Genomic DNA, 17,497 nt, shown 5'->3' with positions numbered 1-17,497 from the left:
CAGCTGTGGTATAATAGAAAGAACACTGGATTTGGAATCAGAGCCACCGGATTGGAATCTAATCCCTGACAGGCCATAGACATGCTCTGCATCTCAGTTTTCTAATCTATAAAATGGGCCCAGTACTACAGGTTGGCTGTGAGCATGAAATGATGAAATACGTGAAGATATACTGTGAACCACAAAGCGTGTAAGGATTCCTTTTCTAAATAGTCTATTTATGTTGATATGGTTAGGTCCTTTCTTTCCATTTTCAGATTCTGGAAATAGACTCAGCCCGATATGAAAAGAACATGCACAATGGTGGATGTCTTAGATTTAGGGCTGACTCCTGAGCTCCTGATGTGGGTTGCAGGGTGCAGGGCAGACAGGTAGAGAGAGCAAAGTAGCTACCCACGGGGAAGGAGCAGAGGAGAGGTCAAAGGCCTTTCTTCATCATCCCTCCCAGGCCATCCTAATCATGTTGTCGTTAACACAGTCTTATGCCCTAGAAGAAAAGAATGTCTAAAATGTGCATACAGCTTTACAGTTCACAAAGGCTAATTTCATTCTTTTAGTCATACCTTGAATCAGTGAGTACTGTAGCATCACAGAGAAGGGAAGTGCGTCTCAGAGAGGATGTGAGTTGGCCCCGGGCCCACGGTTAGTAATTAGCTGGGAACCTCATGCAGGTCTTCACATTCTTAGCAAATAACCTGCAGTTTACTTGATTGGTGATGAGAAGGCAGAACACAAAGCCTAGATATGAAAGAGAGGCCCTAAACAGGTAAGTTCTAACGAGTGGTAGCAGGGTTAAGACAGGTGGTGCACATTCATGTGGTACAGAGGGGAAAGGGATGTGGACACTTGATAGCTAGGTGGGGGCGCTGGGGCGGAAGGGAAGGGCGGCCACATCAGAGCACCGGAGATTGGAGGAGGCAGCTCCTTAAATGGCACGCTCTTCCTTCGAGAACAGGGATGACAACTGCCAAGTCACCATGTGTCCTAAACCCGCCGCTGTAGAGAATAAGCTGTGTGTCTGTCATCCCTAGGCCCTCAGACCCCTCCTTGGCCCCCTCAGAGGAAGGTGACCGTTGAAAAGTCCTGGTAGGCAGTGACAGAACTTTACATTTGAAAACTCAGCTGGGCTACTGGGTTTTACCCCCTTGGAAGCAGCTTCTGCCTGGTAAAAATATAGTTCTGCCACAGCCTTTGCTTTGAAATTTCACCAAATGTGACAGCACCATTCATGTTTCCTTCTCTTAAAGATAGTTGAATCTTCTGGCACCCACAGCTCCTCCCCATTTAAAAATGAAATTCCTGTGCCACCTGTGATAAACTGGTATCAAATGGCAAAAAGAAATATGTAGGATGGTGAGAACACCATTTCCCTAGAACTGCTCCACTTGTAAAATGATGTCTAATGCTTGTGGTAAGTTTTAAATGCAATATCTATCCGCCTAAATAATAATGCTAATTACCTGTTAGGTTAGAAGGACACAAACCAAAAGATTAAAAACTTAAGTTTTGTAATTTCTCATCCTGCTGCTAGCTTACTTGAGAAAAGCGGCCTTGTGCTGAATGCTGAATGGTTTGCTCAGTCTGGCCCTCTGTCTGAAGTGGGACAGTGGCCCTTTAGGTACATCACTGGAGACGGAGGGTGCAACCTCTACCTCCTGGGTTCAAGCAGTTGTCATGCCTCAGCCTCCCAAGTAGCTGGGATTACAGGCCATGCCACTACACCCGGCAATTTTCATATTTTTTGTGGAGATGGGGTTTCACCATGTTGAGCGGGCTGTTCTCAAAACTCCTGACCTCAAGTGATCCGCCCACCTCAGCCTCCCAAAGTGCTGGGATTACAGATGTGAATAACCACACTTGGCCTCTCCATGGGTTTTACTATGGCCTTGTTTCTGAATGACCTTTCCTTGGGTTCTGTGTCTGGGCTTGGGAGCTTTGTACATGGAACAGGTTGACGTCCAGTCTTGTTTTCTCCTATCAGTGAATTTAGGCCCTGCTTCCCTCTGCAGAGTGAAAGCCGACCACATCACAGTTCATGCTCAGAGTTTCCTCTGTGGTGCTGTGGTGAGCTTTCCTTCATTTGCAGAATTACCCCTACCTGCAGTTATCCTATGTTTGCCTCTGTCCTTCCATGGCTCCAAACCTTGAAGCAGTAAAATATGTGCCAGGACCATTTCCCTGAAAATTAGGAGCCAAGAGCCCTGACAGAGAGATCTTGACAGAGATGAACAAAAACATTATGTAGCACATGTATGAATGGGAGAACTCGGATATGCCGAGACAGGGAAGGTGGATTCCTTGGGAGTTGGAAGCTCAGATGAGGGACATGCATTTGCTGTTAAGAAAGCTACTGGCTGGGCACAGTGCTTCACACCTGTAATCCCAGTACTTTGCAGGGCTGAGGCGGGAGGATCACCTGAGGTCAGGAGTTTGAGACTAGCCTGGCCAACATGATGAAACCCCATCTCTACTAAAAATACAAACACTAGCCAGGCATGGTGGCAGGCACCTGTAATCCCAGCTACTCAGGAGGCTGAGGCAAGAGAATTATTTGAACCTGGGAGGGAGAGGTTGCAGTGAACCGAGATTTCGCCATTGTACTGCAGCCTGGGTGACAAGAGTGAAAGTCTGTCTCAAAAAAAAAAAAAAAGCTACAGTAGATCAGATTGAGTTTCAGGACTTTCTAAACATTGGTAAAGAGGAGGAAATTGGCCTGGCACAGTGGTTCACACCTGTAATCCCAAGACTTTGGGAGGCTGAGGCGGATGGATGACAAGGTCAGGAGATCGAGAGCATCCTGGCCAACATGGTGAAACCCCGTCTGTACTAAAAATACAAAAATTGGCCAGGCATGGTGGTGAGTACCTGTAATCCCAGCTACTCGGGAGGGTGATGCAGGAGAATCGCTTGAACCTGGAAGGTGGAGGTTGCAGTGAGCTGAGATCGCGCCATTGCACTCTAGCCTGGCGACAGAGGCGAGACTCTGTTTAAAAAAATGGAAATCTGGGAGTTAAGAGCAAGTTTTAGAACTGTGCTCTAAACATCTGCCTGAGTACAGGATTTTAATCTCATTGGGCATTTGCACCCTGCTTCATTCCAGTGGGGATTTGAGGCAGCAAGTGAGAGGAGTTGTATGCTTGCCTGTTAAAAATGCTGAAGCATTGGTTAAGTGGAGTCACATTGTGGACAGTGTGTGAAGTTAATATCACTGAGAATGCAGACAACAAGTATGTGATCATCACCAATGAGTGCAGAAATAGTCTGGGAGAGGAAACTCAACCCACGAGTCTTCCCTAGCTGGTGCATTTACCCGGCATTCACTTAGCACCTACTATGAGGTAAGCACCATTGAGGAAGGTGCCAAGGCGTGGAGAACAAGGTCATTGCCCTTTGGTGTTTGTCATCTAGACGGGGAGTCCAGAGACTGACCTGGGGAAATCTGCCCATGGCTTTGGGCAGTGTGACTGCGCAGAGGCCCTGAGGGGCTAAGGGAGGCCAGTTCGGTGCCTTGGAGGCTCTGACTCATAGAGGATGCAGGACTTTGGATGAGCTTTGAAGGGTTGGTGGGAAACAGGAGAGAAAAAATCAGTTTACCCAGCGTATTCGACACTGTTTGCCCTTCTAGAAGTCGGTGCACAGTACTTGATAGGCCTCAGTGCAGTGGGGGATCTGGGTCGTGGCCCTCCCATTGTTTTGCTGGTTAAACCCATTGGAGGTAGAAGGTCCTGTGTGACCTCATGCTGTCTCCGACACTCTCGCCACCATCTGATAGTTCAAGTGGTTGCAGCTTTGCTCTCCCTCAATCATTTGATTCATCCACCTGAGGATGTAGTGGGCGGGCTTCCTATGAGGGCTTTCCTGTGGGGAGGTGACCGGGGAAACAGGGAGGAAATCCTAATTATGGCTTGTCCTCTTCCCTGAATTGCTGTCTATGACACAGAATAGTTCTAGTGTAAACAAGATGGGTTGGGGATGGTTTGCATAGGGCAGGAGGCCCACCCAGAAGGCCTGCCCAGAGAAGATAGTACCTGAAACCTATTTGCAATGTTTGCCCAATAACCCTACTCTGACCTTTCTTTGTATGTTGATTGGGAAGCTGAAAATCCAGGCTGGTCTCCCTTTCTTCCCTTTGTCACTAACTCCAAGCTGTCAGACATTTGAAATCAGAACTGTTTTCAGTATTCTAAGTCCTGGTCTTGGCAACCGTGCATGGCCCTCTACAGTTTACATCCAGTTACCATGCTAGTGGCTCAAGGCAGGCAAGTTTCATAATCCCGAGTTTTCAGATGAGGAGTTGGGATTGCGGCTGGGGATGGTGCCAACCCTGGGAGATTCCAGCCTCTCATTTTTGTTCTTGTTGGTTGCACTTTTCAGAACCAAGAGCCACTGAGAGAGGAAGACTCTGATTTCATCCTGACTGAAGGCGACCTCACGTTGACCTACGGGGACAGCACAGTGACTGCAAATGGCTCCTCAGGTTCGCACACTGGCTCCACAAGTCTGGAGGGCAGCCGGAGAACAAAGAGCAGCTCAGAGGAAGTGCTGGAGCGAGACCTGGGAGTGGGAGATCAGAAGGTTTCGAGCCGGGGCACCCGCCTAGTGTTTCCTCTGGAAGATAATGCTTGACTTTCCCCGCAAACCCTGGCGCAAGGGGGTAGGCTCCCAATGGGGTGACGACGGCTGTAAGCCCTTGTGTTGTTTGAGGTGGGGCAGTGACTAGATTGAACTAACTCTTCTATTTTATCGGAGTCTGAAGCTATCGTAACACTTAAAATTTAACTCATGATGCAGATGGTGAGGCAAAAGTCTCTAAATTCAGACAAACGTAGACCTATTCCCACTTTTTTCACATAGTAGTACGCTGTTTCAGAGTTAAACAAAAAATAGCATGCTTTAATGGTCTCTTAATTCATTCACCTGCAGTATCTGAGCAAGGCGGGGCAGGTGCTGGGGGGGGGGGCTTCCTCCCATGAGAGGCTGCATCTCAGTACACAGCAGTGCAAGTCAAACTGACCATAGAAATATCAAGTTAGGGGAGAACAGGCTGCAAGAAGGATCGAGAAGGAAGGCAATTGAGATTGGAACTCCAAGGATTATGGGAAACCGGTGTTAAATGGAAACATGGAAAAGCAATTTGAGTGAAGGCTCTAGCAGCGAAGGCTGCATGACTGCAACCTCATATCAGGATTCCTGACTTTTATGCTACCTGTGTTTCTTCTTGACTGAAGATTTGAAAATACATCCATGAACATTTCAACATGGAACAAAGCATTACAGTTCCTTCTCTGGCGATGTCCATAAAGAAGTAGTTAAGAAATGTTTAAAACCAAAGGCAAATAGTGTTATACTCTTATTTTTTAATTAATCTGAGGAAAGGAGGTATTTAGAAACTGATGATGGTATCACTGCAAAAAGCATTCAACTTTTGAGGGCTGCCATATGAACTGACAGCCTAGGAAATAATCACTAGGATGGAAGTATCTACTGTGGGTTTAGAAATAACACCAAATTTTTTAGGATGCTATTATCTGGGGAAGAGAAGGCAGCAAGAAACCTACAAGGCACCAGACTAGAATTCAGAGGGAAAGAAATCTCAGTGCAAAAGATTAACTGCAAAGAAATACGAGTTAGTAGTCTCAAGACTGGGTAAAATCCCAAAATTTGAGCTGACGAACGCATGAGATTTCAGTGGCCACCTGAGGAATCAGAGGGAAGTCAATGGAACATTAAATATCTTCAACCCACTAGAAAGTTCTGTCTTCTATAAGCTTAGAAATCCGGGTGTCTTTACGCCACTGAGTGCTGTGCAGAGAAGGGTCATTTTCCTTGTCTCTGGGGAGGCTGCTGCACCAGCTTAACGTATGGGTGTGATTTGAAAGTTAGGTTTTCGGCCAGGCGTGGTGGCTCACACCTGTAATCCCAGCACTTTGGGAGGCTGAGGTGGACAGATCACGAGGTCAGGAGTTTGAGACCAGCCTGGCCAATAAGGTGAAACCCCGTCTCTACTAAAAATACAAAAATTAGCTGGGCATGGTGGCGCGTGCCTGTAGTCCCAGCTACTCTGGAAGCTGAGGCAGGAGAATCGCTTGAACCTGCGAGGCAGAGGTTGCAGTGAGCCATGATCGTGCCATTGCACTCCAGCCTGGGGGACAGAGCGAAACTCAGTCAAAAAAAAAAAAAAAAAGAAAAAAAAAGAAAGAAAGTTAGGGTTTGGGTTCTTTCTGGATGAGCTGTTCTCTGCCCACACCTGTAGTGCTGAAATACTGAAAGACCTCTTGAGAAAAGTTTGAGTTTCTCCCCATGTCTCTGTGCCTGCCTCAGCGCTAGCATATTTTTGGCAACCCAGTTTCTAAAAAATGCTTTCAATAACGTGGGCATTTTTCTTATGATGACAGACAAAATAGTGTCCCAGTCTAGTCCACCTATAATGGAATCAGCCATTTAATCTTCTCACTTCGCATGTTTAATGCATAATTTTTAAGTACGGCATTGCTTCACAACTTTGTGTTTGAATTGATAATTTGTGCAAATCAGGAAAATATGTATTTAATTAGGTCGAGCCATCTGAATTTGCTGATATTCGACCCTTATGTAAAAACAGGAGTCACAATTTCATATGGTCCAATAAAATAAAATTGACACCTGGCACAGTGGCTTACGCCCATAATCCCAACACTTTGGGAGGCTGAGACAGGAGGATCACTTGAGCTCAGGAGTTCAAGACCACACTGGGCAACATGGCTAAACCCTGTCTCTACAAAAATACAAATATGAGCCAGGCATGGTGGCACATGCCTGTAGTTCCAGCTACTTGGAAGGCTGAGGTGGGAGGATCCCTTGAGCCCAACAGGCAGAGGTTTCAGTGAGCTGAGATCATGCCACTGCAATCCAGTATGGGCAACAGAATGAGACCCTGTCTCAAAAAAAAAAAAGAAAGAAAAAAAGAAAAATACACACACAATTGAATGATTTTTATTCTCCTCTTTCTTTTTTATCTACAATATAGTCCATTTTGATTTTATGGTCATCCATCGGCTTTGGAAGTTTGAAAAATGCTAAACAACCTACCCAGACCCATGAGGCCTCAGGGTTCCCTAGGCTAGTGAAGGACTTAAGAATAAGATCTATACCCCACAGCCAGAGAAAGAGCTTTCATAGCCCCTGGAAGGGAAGTTCTTATATCCTGGGGTTAGGTGGCAGACAGCAGCTGCCAGGCCTGGCAGAGCCCTGGAGATACATATATTATAATGTGCTGGAGTCCAGAACCAGCACAGTAGTTTTCATTTAGTAGAGTTATCTCAGTGATGACCAGTCATGCCAGATACATCTAAAAGGGAAGGCTTGTTTTGTTTTCATTTTTCTTTTTGTTTTGCAGAGATGGAGAGATAGGCTGCTTGGCTCTTTGGTTGGGTCTTTATAAAGCTTTGCTTATCTTATGGCGATTACTTAATTTTGGAGGGAAAAAGCTAACAGACACACCCTGGTGGTGGTTCTTGAAAAGAGCCAACCAGGAAGGATTTGGATACACCCTCTTTTTTCACCTCAAGGCTTTTTTTTTTTTTTGAGACGGAGCCTTACTCTGTCACCCAGGCTGGAGTGCAGTGGCGTGATCTCAGCTCACTGCAATCTCTGCCTCCTGGGTTTAAGCAATTCTCCTGCCTCAGCCTCCCGAGTAGCTAGGATTACAGGCGGGCACCACCACATCCAGCTAATTTTTTTTTTTCTATTTTTAGTAGAGACAGGGTTTCACCACGTTGGCCAGGATGGTCTTGAACTCCTGACCTCGTGATCTGCCTGCCTGGGCCTCCCAAAGTGCTGGGATTACAGGTGTGAGCCACCACGCCCTGCTGTTATTTTGTTGTTGTTGTTGTATTTGAGAAAGCTTTTAGCAGATTACAAGAAATGATTCTCTTAGGGAAGAAAAATAATCACCGAGTTTCCCTTCCTAGTCTTAGTTCAATCCATAGAGTGTTGTGTTTATCCCCAAAGGGTCTTGTAGTCTTCATTGCAAACATTTGATTCTGATCTACTCACATACAAGGAAATGGAAATTTGCCAAGACCAAAACTAGAGGGGCAGGCTTCCCATCAGGGTTTTCCTGTGGGGAGATGACAGGGGAAATCCTAATTATGACTTGTCCTCTTCCCTGAATTGCTGTTTACAGCAGTGTAGTTCCAATGTAAACAACAGGGGTTGGGGATGGTTTGTATAGAGCAGGAGGCCCACCCAGAAGGCCTACTCAGGTAGGAGAGGGCCCAGAACCTAGTTGCAGCATTTGCCCAGTGACCCTACCCCAGCCTATGTGTGTTAGGAAGCTGGAAACCCAGGCTAGTCTCCATTTCTTGCCTTTGTCACTAACCCCAAGCTGTCAGGCATTTGGACTCAGAACTGCTTTCCAGTGTTCTAAGTCCTTATTTGATTACAAATATTTGGTGAATTGAAGTAAGTCACTTTGGTCCTAATTTTTAACCGTTGATCCAAATTTTTGTTTGTAAGATGTGGAAAATAACCCTGACCTTACCAGGGGTCCTGAGAATGTGAATCCATTCGTCAAAATGGTTCCACATCTAGAAGCATTTTGCCTATGCCGTGTGGAGAAAAGCAGAATGCCACAAAGCCCAGGCATCATTGAACACAAGGCCAACTGTCTGCTGTCAGTCTGGCATAAGATCACATTGAAACTGCTAAGCAATGGTACATCCAGTTAAACAAAGTTCTTCCAAGAGAGTAAACCCAAGTCATCTTATATATGTATTTGTTCTGGGTTGCAGGGGACAACAGTTCAGCAGAGTCAGAGGTTCTAGTGCAGAGGTTCTCAACCCTGGGTGTAAATTGGGATCATCTGGCCAGTTTTTGGTATTAAATCAGTGCAAAGGCCCTCACCTCAGACATTCGGATTCAATAGCTTCAGGTGGGACCTGGAATCCATGCTTTGTTTGGAACCTAAGTAATGACCCTGATGCGCAGCCAGGGTTGACAAGAGCCTTTAGTCTAGTGCTTGCAGCAGACCCTATTTGCAATTTTATTTAAAAGAATGGCCTAGCAAATGAAGGTGTTTTTTAAAATTGCTAGTCATGTGAAACGAACTGAGTATTGATCAATAATACAGACTAGGCGGCTGTGAGAGAGTTGGATGCAAATCTTTGCAGAACTCAAGAACATACTCCATAAAGTACAGCTGAAAAGATCACGAAAACCTTGGAGCCTTGAAGGAGAGAGAAGGGTGACTTGGGGTATGTATGGGGAGAATTAAAAACCTGTCATCTTGGTTCCCACTTGTGGGGAATAAAGGGAAGGTAATCTCTTAACTGAGCTGCTGACTAATCAAGCATGAAGGTTTCTGGGAAGCTGTTTTTATTTTGTTTTAATTTCACCTGTAATTAAATTAATAGTCCCCTCTACAGTTAGATTTTCTTTCCCTTTACCTATCCTGATGCCTGAGTGCACATTGGATTCCTCAGAATAAGGGTGGGTCCATTTTCTGCTGGAGCAAATTAGAAGGTTGTGGTCACTTTGCAATCACATGGTGATGGTGGTGGTTTCAGTAGCCGGTAATTAAGGAGATGCACACTTTTGTATAGCCCTGACAGAAGATAAAAGCTGCCATTCCTTTTAGTACACTTTTTGAGAACTATCAGAAACCTAAACTTCCTCTCCTAGAAAAGAAAATTTGGAATTTAAATAAGGCCACATTTCTTCCTGGGAAACAAACATAGGAAGGGCATATGGACCGGAGCATCCAGGGTGGTCACTGGGTGATCAGACAAATAAGCGTTGATGCCTGGAAGCCAGAAATCACACTGCGACATCAAATGTTTCATCAGGCAAACAGCAAGGAGCTCTTCAGGCTGTGTTCTCTAGACCTGAAAATGTCCTCTGTGGTTTGGCTGACAAATGGAATCTCTTTAGAAAATATGCAAAAGGGTATCTCAGCTATCCGTGACGACTCTAAGACAAAGAATTAACAGGTCCTTCCAAAACAGAGGTCTGTTTCACGCCATTCCTGCGTCCTGTCTCTCCCTGTCCTCGTCTGCAGTGGAAGTGAATGTAATCATACCAGATGGTTGATGTGAACAAGTGATTTCCAAATGTAGAAACACCACCAATGTACTTAGGGGGAAAAACAGTAGCAGGGTGTTAGAGCATCTCATCAGAGGTGAAAGTCACCCACTTGGAAACCTACCGTGTACCCGTTGTGAGTTCTAAGAGTGTATCAGAAAGCTGATTTTACCATCTGTTGTGAAAGGTTATCTGCAATGAGGGCTGCTGGGACATCAGCCTGCTGATCTCACAAGTATACTACTTCTTATTCCACTTCAGAAGTGGGGAACTTGACAAGTTTCTTGTCTGCCTTTTGATGTTGATTCTATAGATTAATTAGTTTAGGAACAAGTCTTTCATATACATTAGACTGGTATCATTGAGTTCTGATCTCTTCTGTTCTTCAACTGACAGTCTGGCTTGCCAGTGTCAGCTGCTACATTCTGATACAGGAAGTTGAAGGAATCTAGTGGCCAAGAGTTGTAGTTTAGAAACAACCCATCTGAATGCTGCTTTTACCACTTTGATACCTGAAAAGACCGTCCTTCTTTCTAAAACCTGAAAACAACATATAGAGAAATACTGTAGAAACCAATTGTTAGTGTCTAACTAGGAAAAGCAAGTAGACTGACTCATCGACAATCCTTTCAAAACAAGACCTAGAGATAAACCATTTTTCCAGTTTCAATTTTCATAGACATTAAAAAAAAAAGGCATATCTTGTCACCCAGTGCTAGCAAAAATTGTAAAAGCAAAACCAAAGTTTTTGATGTTAGTTTTATTTTTGTAAGCAGGGTATACTATAGTCGTGGCCCCTATGGAACATACAGGCAGCCGATTTTCTGCTACCTGAGCCTTGGAGAAGATGAGAAGGAAGGGCTGCCTTCTGTACTGCCCTTTGGAAAGGTCCAAAGCAGACATGAGAGCACACAGCAAAAGTCACCTTCTCCTTCTGATGACCACCTTTTAAAAGGCTTAACAGAATCACCAAATGTCATGGTCAACTCTTGGCCAGTGGAAAATTGTCTGGGCCTGAATATGTTGGAGGAACTCAGATAGAAAAGGACTTGTAAACAGCATGAAAACCTCAACATCTGCTGTCTCAAGCACTTTTTAAAAAGGCCACAATTCAGGTGTTACTGGATGACTTAACTGCATGGACATTTGGGGGCTGACTTTTGATTATTCCAATTGTGGGCTGTGGAGAAGCAGAGGGATGATTTTCAGTTATGTGGGTGTTAAGTCTACGGATTGGGAATTTACCATTGAAATCAATCGTTCAAAATGTGACTTCATAGTAGGGCCAGCTCCTTCTAAGTTGTCCTTTTGTTTTGTACATAAAATACATCTGGTACTTCTTACTTGGAAAGTTGTACTATATCCATGAAAATGGTTAAATGAGAAGCCCATCAAGACTCATCTAATAGCTGAAACGCAATTTTTAAAATAGAATAGGATGAATTTAACATGAAACGATGCGACCTTCTAGGGACCTTTTACTAGAGAGCTTACATATTGTAATTGGGGAGATTTTTCTCTTCTATTTCCATTCAACAGTAGCAAACTGGTGGTTTTATAAAATTAACATTATAGTATGTTATATAAATAAACATTATATAAAAGGACATTAAAGTATGTTATAACTGTGAAAAATTGAAGACTTGGAGTTATCTACAACCTTTATGTGCAATAAGGAAAACTGCAGTAGGCCCCCAAAGTGCTGTCTTTCCCTAGCATTTTACTCATTGTTTGCCTTTGTGTATATGTTTAGATTGCTATTGTAAAGCTAGCCATGTGTGTTCCTGCCCTTTACTGATATTTAACACATTTTCTCAAAGCTTTTTTTTTTTTTTACAAAACTCAAAATAAAACAACTAACTGGCTGAGCTAATCTTGTTTTTTTTTTTTAAAGTATCATCTGTTGGTAGAAGGCTGTGTGATACTGTTCTTAGTCTGTTTCTCTCAGTGAGAGGTTCTTTTCTGGGTTTAAGCTATTCCTCTCCAGCTTTTTTTAGGCCTGGGGTTGGCAAACTACAGCTGGCCTCTGAACCAAATCCAGCCCACTGCCTTTTTTTGTAAATAAAGTTTTATTGGCGTGACTAGGCTCATTCATTTGCTTACTGTCTGTGGCTGCTTTCCTGCTACAATGACAGAGCTGAGGAGTTGCAACAGAGATGGTATGGCCCATAAAAACTAAACTATTTACTATCTGGGCCTTAACAGAAAAAGTTTCTGCCAGCCTCTGATTTAGATGCTTAAAGAAATTCAGTTTTAAAATAGGGCTGGGCGCAGTGGCTCACACCTGCTATCCCAGCACTTTGGGAGACCAAGGTGGGCGGATCACCTTAGGTCAGGAGTTCAGGACCAGCCTGGCCAACATGGTGAAACCCCATCTCTACTAAAAATACAAAAATTAGCCAGGCATGGTGGCATGCACCTGTAGTCCCAGCTACTTGGGAGGCTGAGGCAGGAGAATCACTTGAACCGAGAAGTGGAGGTTGCAGTGAGCCAAGATTGTGTCACTGCACTCTAGCCTGGGTGACAGAGCGAGACTCCATCTCAAAAAAAATTAAAAATAGGATGTAAAAATCACAGCAACAGATTTTTGAGACTTTCTAAAATGTGCATTAGGGTTAAAAGAAATACTTTAAATCTAGCCTCTGCCTGTGACTCCTCCTTGCCTGCAACCATCTTTAACAGGCTTTGAATGTCAAACCCTGAAAAAGGCATCACCAAGTGTTGGCAACATCAACTAGTAAGACTGAAGCAAGTGGATTGTACATTGCAGCTTAATGCTTAGGTTCTTACTGAATAATTGCTGAAATTCTTGAACTCAAGATACAGTTTCTTCCACAGTCTTCATATTCCTTTGTATGTACACTAGCTTTTTACCCAAAACATGCAATTGAACTGCATCATAAAATCTGCTTCCAAACAAAACAAATCCTGTCATTAACATGACTCCAGAGTCATTTAATAGTATAATTACCTAAACACCAGATGATAGAACAATTGAAAAGTAAAAATTTGTTTCAGTTTCATTAGGGTTCTCCCAGCCCAGGGAGAAAAATTACTTTTCAAATATCAGTTTTGCGTAGAAAGGGGGCTATCTGAAGGACAGCCGGATGAGTCAGGTTAAAAACAATACCGCCCAGACCTATTATTTAATATTAAGTAATTTAATCAAGATAAACAGGACTGCACTTGGCCCTTATTCACATTGATGTTTTCGTCCAGACACCTGCTGATGTGAAATAGTACCAAATCACATCTCTTCTTTGTTGTGAGGGTGCCTGGTTGAAATGGATCCAGCAGTGGCAGGTTCAGCCTGGGAACTAAAGCTCTTCCTATTTTACAGCCATAAATATCCACATCGCACTGTCACTTCCTTACTGGAAACTTCATCTCAACCAATGCGTCATTATTGAACAGCTCACGATATTCCTGCTCAGCAGAATTGCACAGCAGTTGGTAGCAAGTCAAGTCCCAGACTCTGACAGTGTGACAGATTGCCTCCACGGTGCTGCTTCTCCAGTGCTGGGGCGGCATGCTGAGTGCCCTGGTTCATGGTGACTGACCTGGAAGGGAAGGAACAAAGGACGTTTGAACTTTAGAACACAGAAATCCCCAGAAAGAAAGTCTGTTGAACCCTGATGACATAAGGCCTTTTAAATCAGAAACCTATAATCTTCCAACCCATACTGAATCAGTATCAATCACTTCTGGTTTGTGAAACAGACCAGGAGAAAATGACCCAAGAGGTGTTGGGTGAGGGCGAAGATGGGAAAACTATGGGGGCGCCTCTGTGAGCATGGCTGTGCTTTCTGCAGCTGCTGTTGTGCAGCGCCTGCTGAGAACAGGGCTTTCTGGGACCTTTTGGGTAGTGTGTGGGAGGAGCTGGGATTGAAGCCATACCTTTAGGGACCAACCATGTACCCATCCATTCTTCACGCATGTACCAGTTCATATGTGCAAAATGCCAACAGCAACTGGCAATTCTGTAAAACCGAGGCTGTAGATAAGCAATGAGTCCACCTTCCTACCTTTGTGGCACCTGAACTTTTTTCTTCTACCATTTAAACACACTGCTTGTGTCACTCCATGTGAGCAGTGGAAAGTGGGCTGACTCTAGTGTATCCGTACTAGTCCTATCACCAGTTTCTTGCTTTCCTGTGATCCTTCCTCTGATCCTGAATGTGTACCAAATTTGACATTTTCTAATGGAGTGAAACTGTTCATCAGCTTAATAGAACTTCTGATGTAAAGTTTGGGAAAGGCAGTTTCAAGATGATTTAAAAGATGCAATAAAGATTCACACTAAGCATTAAGGAAAAGTGAATATCACAAATGCTTTGAGGCCTTTCTATAAATTTTTTTTTTTTTTTGAGATGGAGTCTTACTCTGTTGTCCAGGCTGGAGTGTAGTGGTGCCATCTCAGCTCACTGCCACCTCCACCTCCTGGGTTCAAGTAATTCTCTTGCCTCAGCCTGCTGAGTAGCTAATACAGGTATGCACCACTACACCTGACTAATTTTTTGTATTTTTACTAAAGACAGGGTTTTAGCATGTTGGCCCGGGTGGTCTCGAACTCCTGACCTCAAGTGATCCACCCATCTTGGCCTCCCAAAGTGCTGGGATTACTGGTGTGAGCCACTATGCCCAGCCCCTTTCTATAAATCTTTAGTATTTTGCTAGTATACGTGTTTCATGAAAGGGCTGTATATGCAGAGTGACCCTCAAATGCAGAGGGCTCAGAAACCAAAGAAGGAGGCAGGTAAGTCTAGCTTGTTGTCACAGGGTGATTTTATTGGGGAATGTATGGACAGAAGTATGGTCTTGAGCAGCAGCAACGCAGGTAGATCTCCATGCCATTACCCCCCGCCCCCAGACCCAGGGAGTATATACCATAGGAAAACACATGCTTCAGAGGGAATGAGTACGAGTTTCATCTAAGGGCAGGAATTACAGTAAGGATATACTCTTACACAAGGAACAACAGATGAACTGGAACTCTCAGAGGCATTCCTGGAACCGGGTTAATCACAAGTCAACATGGTGGATTGGCATCCAAGATGGAGTTACTTTAGCCTCCACAACAGGTTATTTACATAAAGAAAGAGCCACCATGTCAAATTTCAGCATAATTTACTTTAATAAAAAACAATTTCCAGATGGGTCAATTTTTTTTTTTTAATAGATGGAGTCTAGCTCTGTTGTCCAGGCTGGAGTGTAGTGATGTGATCTTGGCTCATTGCAATCTCCACCTCCCAGGTTCAAGTGATTCTCATGCCTCAGCCTCCCTAATAGCTGGGATTACAAGTGTGTGCCACCACGCCCAGATAATTTTTGTATTTTTAATAGAGACAGGGTTTCACCATGTTGGCCAGGCTGGTATCGAACTCCTGACCTCAGGTGATCCACCTGCCTTGGCCTCCCAAAGTGCTGGATTATAGACGTGAACCACCGCACCTGGCCAGATGGGCTGATTTACAGTTAACAAGATGGAATAAATGCACTTCTCCTTATTCTTCCCACAAAGTGTAACTAAAAACTCCAAATATGATATATAAGACAAAGATTAAGAGTCTGAAGGGTAGAGAGAAGGCAGACTGACTAGGAACCTTGACAAGTGAGGAATACCGTGACCCTGAGTTTTCTTTTTGCCACCTCTATATCCCGAATGTTGTGTGCTAAAGAAGCCAGCAACCCAGAAATGCCAATTGTGATAGACACACAAAAAGCCCTGAAAAAAGCCTGTTACCTCTAGCCAAAGGACAGGGAAAGGTTCACTCTAAAAAGACAGAAACCAGGGCCGGGTGTGGTGGGTCACCTGTAATCCCAGCATTTTGGGAGGCCAAGGCAGGTGGATTACAAGGTCAAGAGATCGAGACCATTCTGGCTAACACGGTAAAACCTGGTTTCTACTAAAAATACAAAAATTAGCCAGGCGTGGTGGTAGGTGCCGGTAGTCCCAGCTACTTAGGAGGCTGAGGTAGGAGAATTGCTTGAACCCGGGAGGTGGAGGTTGCAGTGAGCCTAGATCGCACCACTGAACTCCAGCATGACGACAGAGTGAGACTGTTTCAAAAAAAAAAAAAAAGAAAAAAGAAACCAAGCACCACAATAAAAAAAAAACAAAACTCCCCTTTCCTGTGAGCAAAGACCTAGTGGGAAGCTAGGATCTCTAGCAGGAACCAGGTGATGTGCCCCTTTCTTGCCAGTGTGGTATCAGTGGAGGCCGGCTAAAATAAGATTTAAATAATATTTGGAGATTCATAAGATAATTCTCCAATTGTTCAGGGCAATAAAAACAGCACTTGTCAAACCAAGAACCAGGGAAATTTCAGCTTGAATGAGATGAGACAACTGATACATACCAACACTGAGATGACAGTTGTTGAAATGATGGGAAACAGGTTTGAAGTGGCAATCATAAACATCTTCAATTAGCCATTACAAACGCGCTTGAAACAAATAAAAAATAGAAATTCTCTGCAAAGAAATATAATTTTTTAAAAAGCAACCAAATAGAAATTTTACAACTGTAAAATACAATAACAGAAATTTGAAAAACTCACTGGACAGGCTCAATAGCAGAATAGAGATGATAGAGTAAGGACTTAGTGAATCTGAAAATAGAACAATAGAAATTATCCAATTTGAACAACAGAAAATAGAATTAAAAAAAGATAAACAGACCCTCAGGGGCCTATGGAACCACAATAAATGATCTACCATGCATGTTGTCAAAGTTCCAGAAAAACTGAAAAAATACTCGAAATATGGCTGAAAATTTCCCAAATTTGACAGAAGACATAGATTCAAGAAGCTGAGCAAACCCCAAAGAAGAAAAACTCAAAGAACTCTACACCAAGCCATGACATACTCAAACTTCAGAAAAGTAAAGACAAAGAAAATCCTGAAGGCAACTAGAGAGAAATGATACACTAATTATGGGAACAACAATATGAATGCCAGTGGATTTTGTATCTGAAAGCATGGAGGTCAGAAGAAAGTGACACAACAGTTTTCAAGTGCTGAAAGAAAATATCTGCCAATCCAGATTTCTCTTTTTTTTTTTTGGACAGAGTCTCACTCTGACGCCCAGCCTGGAGTGCAGTGGCATGATCTCGGCTCACTGCAACCTCCACCTTCCGGTTCAAATGATTTCTCGTGTCTTGGCCTCCCAAGTAGCTGGGATTATAGGCATGTGCCATCACACCCAGCTGATTTTTGTATTTTTAGTAGAGACGGGGTTTCGCCATGTTGGCCAGGATGGTCTCGAACTCCTTACCTCAGGTGATCCACCTGCCTCGGCCTCCCAAAGCACTGGGATTACAGGTGTGAGCCACAGTGCCCAGCCTTGATCCAGATTTCTATATCCCATGATAATATCCTTCAGGAATGAAGGTGAAATAAAGACATTTTCACATGAAAGAAAACTAAGATAATTTTT

The 17,497-nt window shown here is 43.8% G+C and overlaps 2 protein-coding genes across 4 annotated transcripts in view; one reads left to right on the top strand and one right to left on the bottom strand.

Moving 5' to 3' along the window:
* Nucleotides 1-5,264, top strand: part of SLC9A7 (solute carrier family 9 member A7) — a 144,496-nt gene extending 139,232 nt beyond the window's left edge. For both annotated transcript variants that reach the window (XM_032258477.1, XM_032258478.1), the window contains one exon: nt 4,375-5,264. In XM_032258477.1, the coding sequence (XP_032114368.1) occupies nt 4,375-4,626 (252 nt within the window). In that variant the 3' untranslated portion in view covers nt 4,627-5,264. The remainder of the gene's footprint in view (nt 1-4,374) is intronic.
* Nucleotides 198-17,497, bottom strand: part of CHST7 (carbohydrate sulfotransferase 7) — a 40,333-nt gene continuing 23,033 nt past the window's right edge. Inside the window, exon 2 of one of the 2 annotated variants that reach the window (XM_032258507.1) lies at nt 198-738. The gene's annotated coding sequence lies outside the window, so the exon portion shown is untranslated. Of the gene's footprint in view, nt 739-12,990; nt 13,620-17,497 lie in introns of those variants that run through there. The other variant, XM_032258506.1, reaches the window with a different exon arrangement.

Source organism: Sapajus apella, unplaced genomic scaffold, assembly GCF_009761245.1.
Source record: "Sapajus apella isolate SASKATOON/1434 unplaced genomic scaffold, GSC_monkey_1.0 scaffold103, whole genome shotgun sequence".
Taxonomy (NCBI): Eukaryota; Metazoa; Chordata; class Mammalia; order Primates; family Cebidae; genus Sapajus; species Sapajus apella.
Note: the sequence above shows the minus strand (reverse complement) of the source record. Positions and strands in the feature narration are given on the sequence as shown.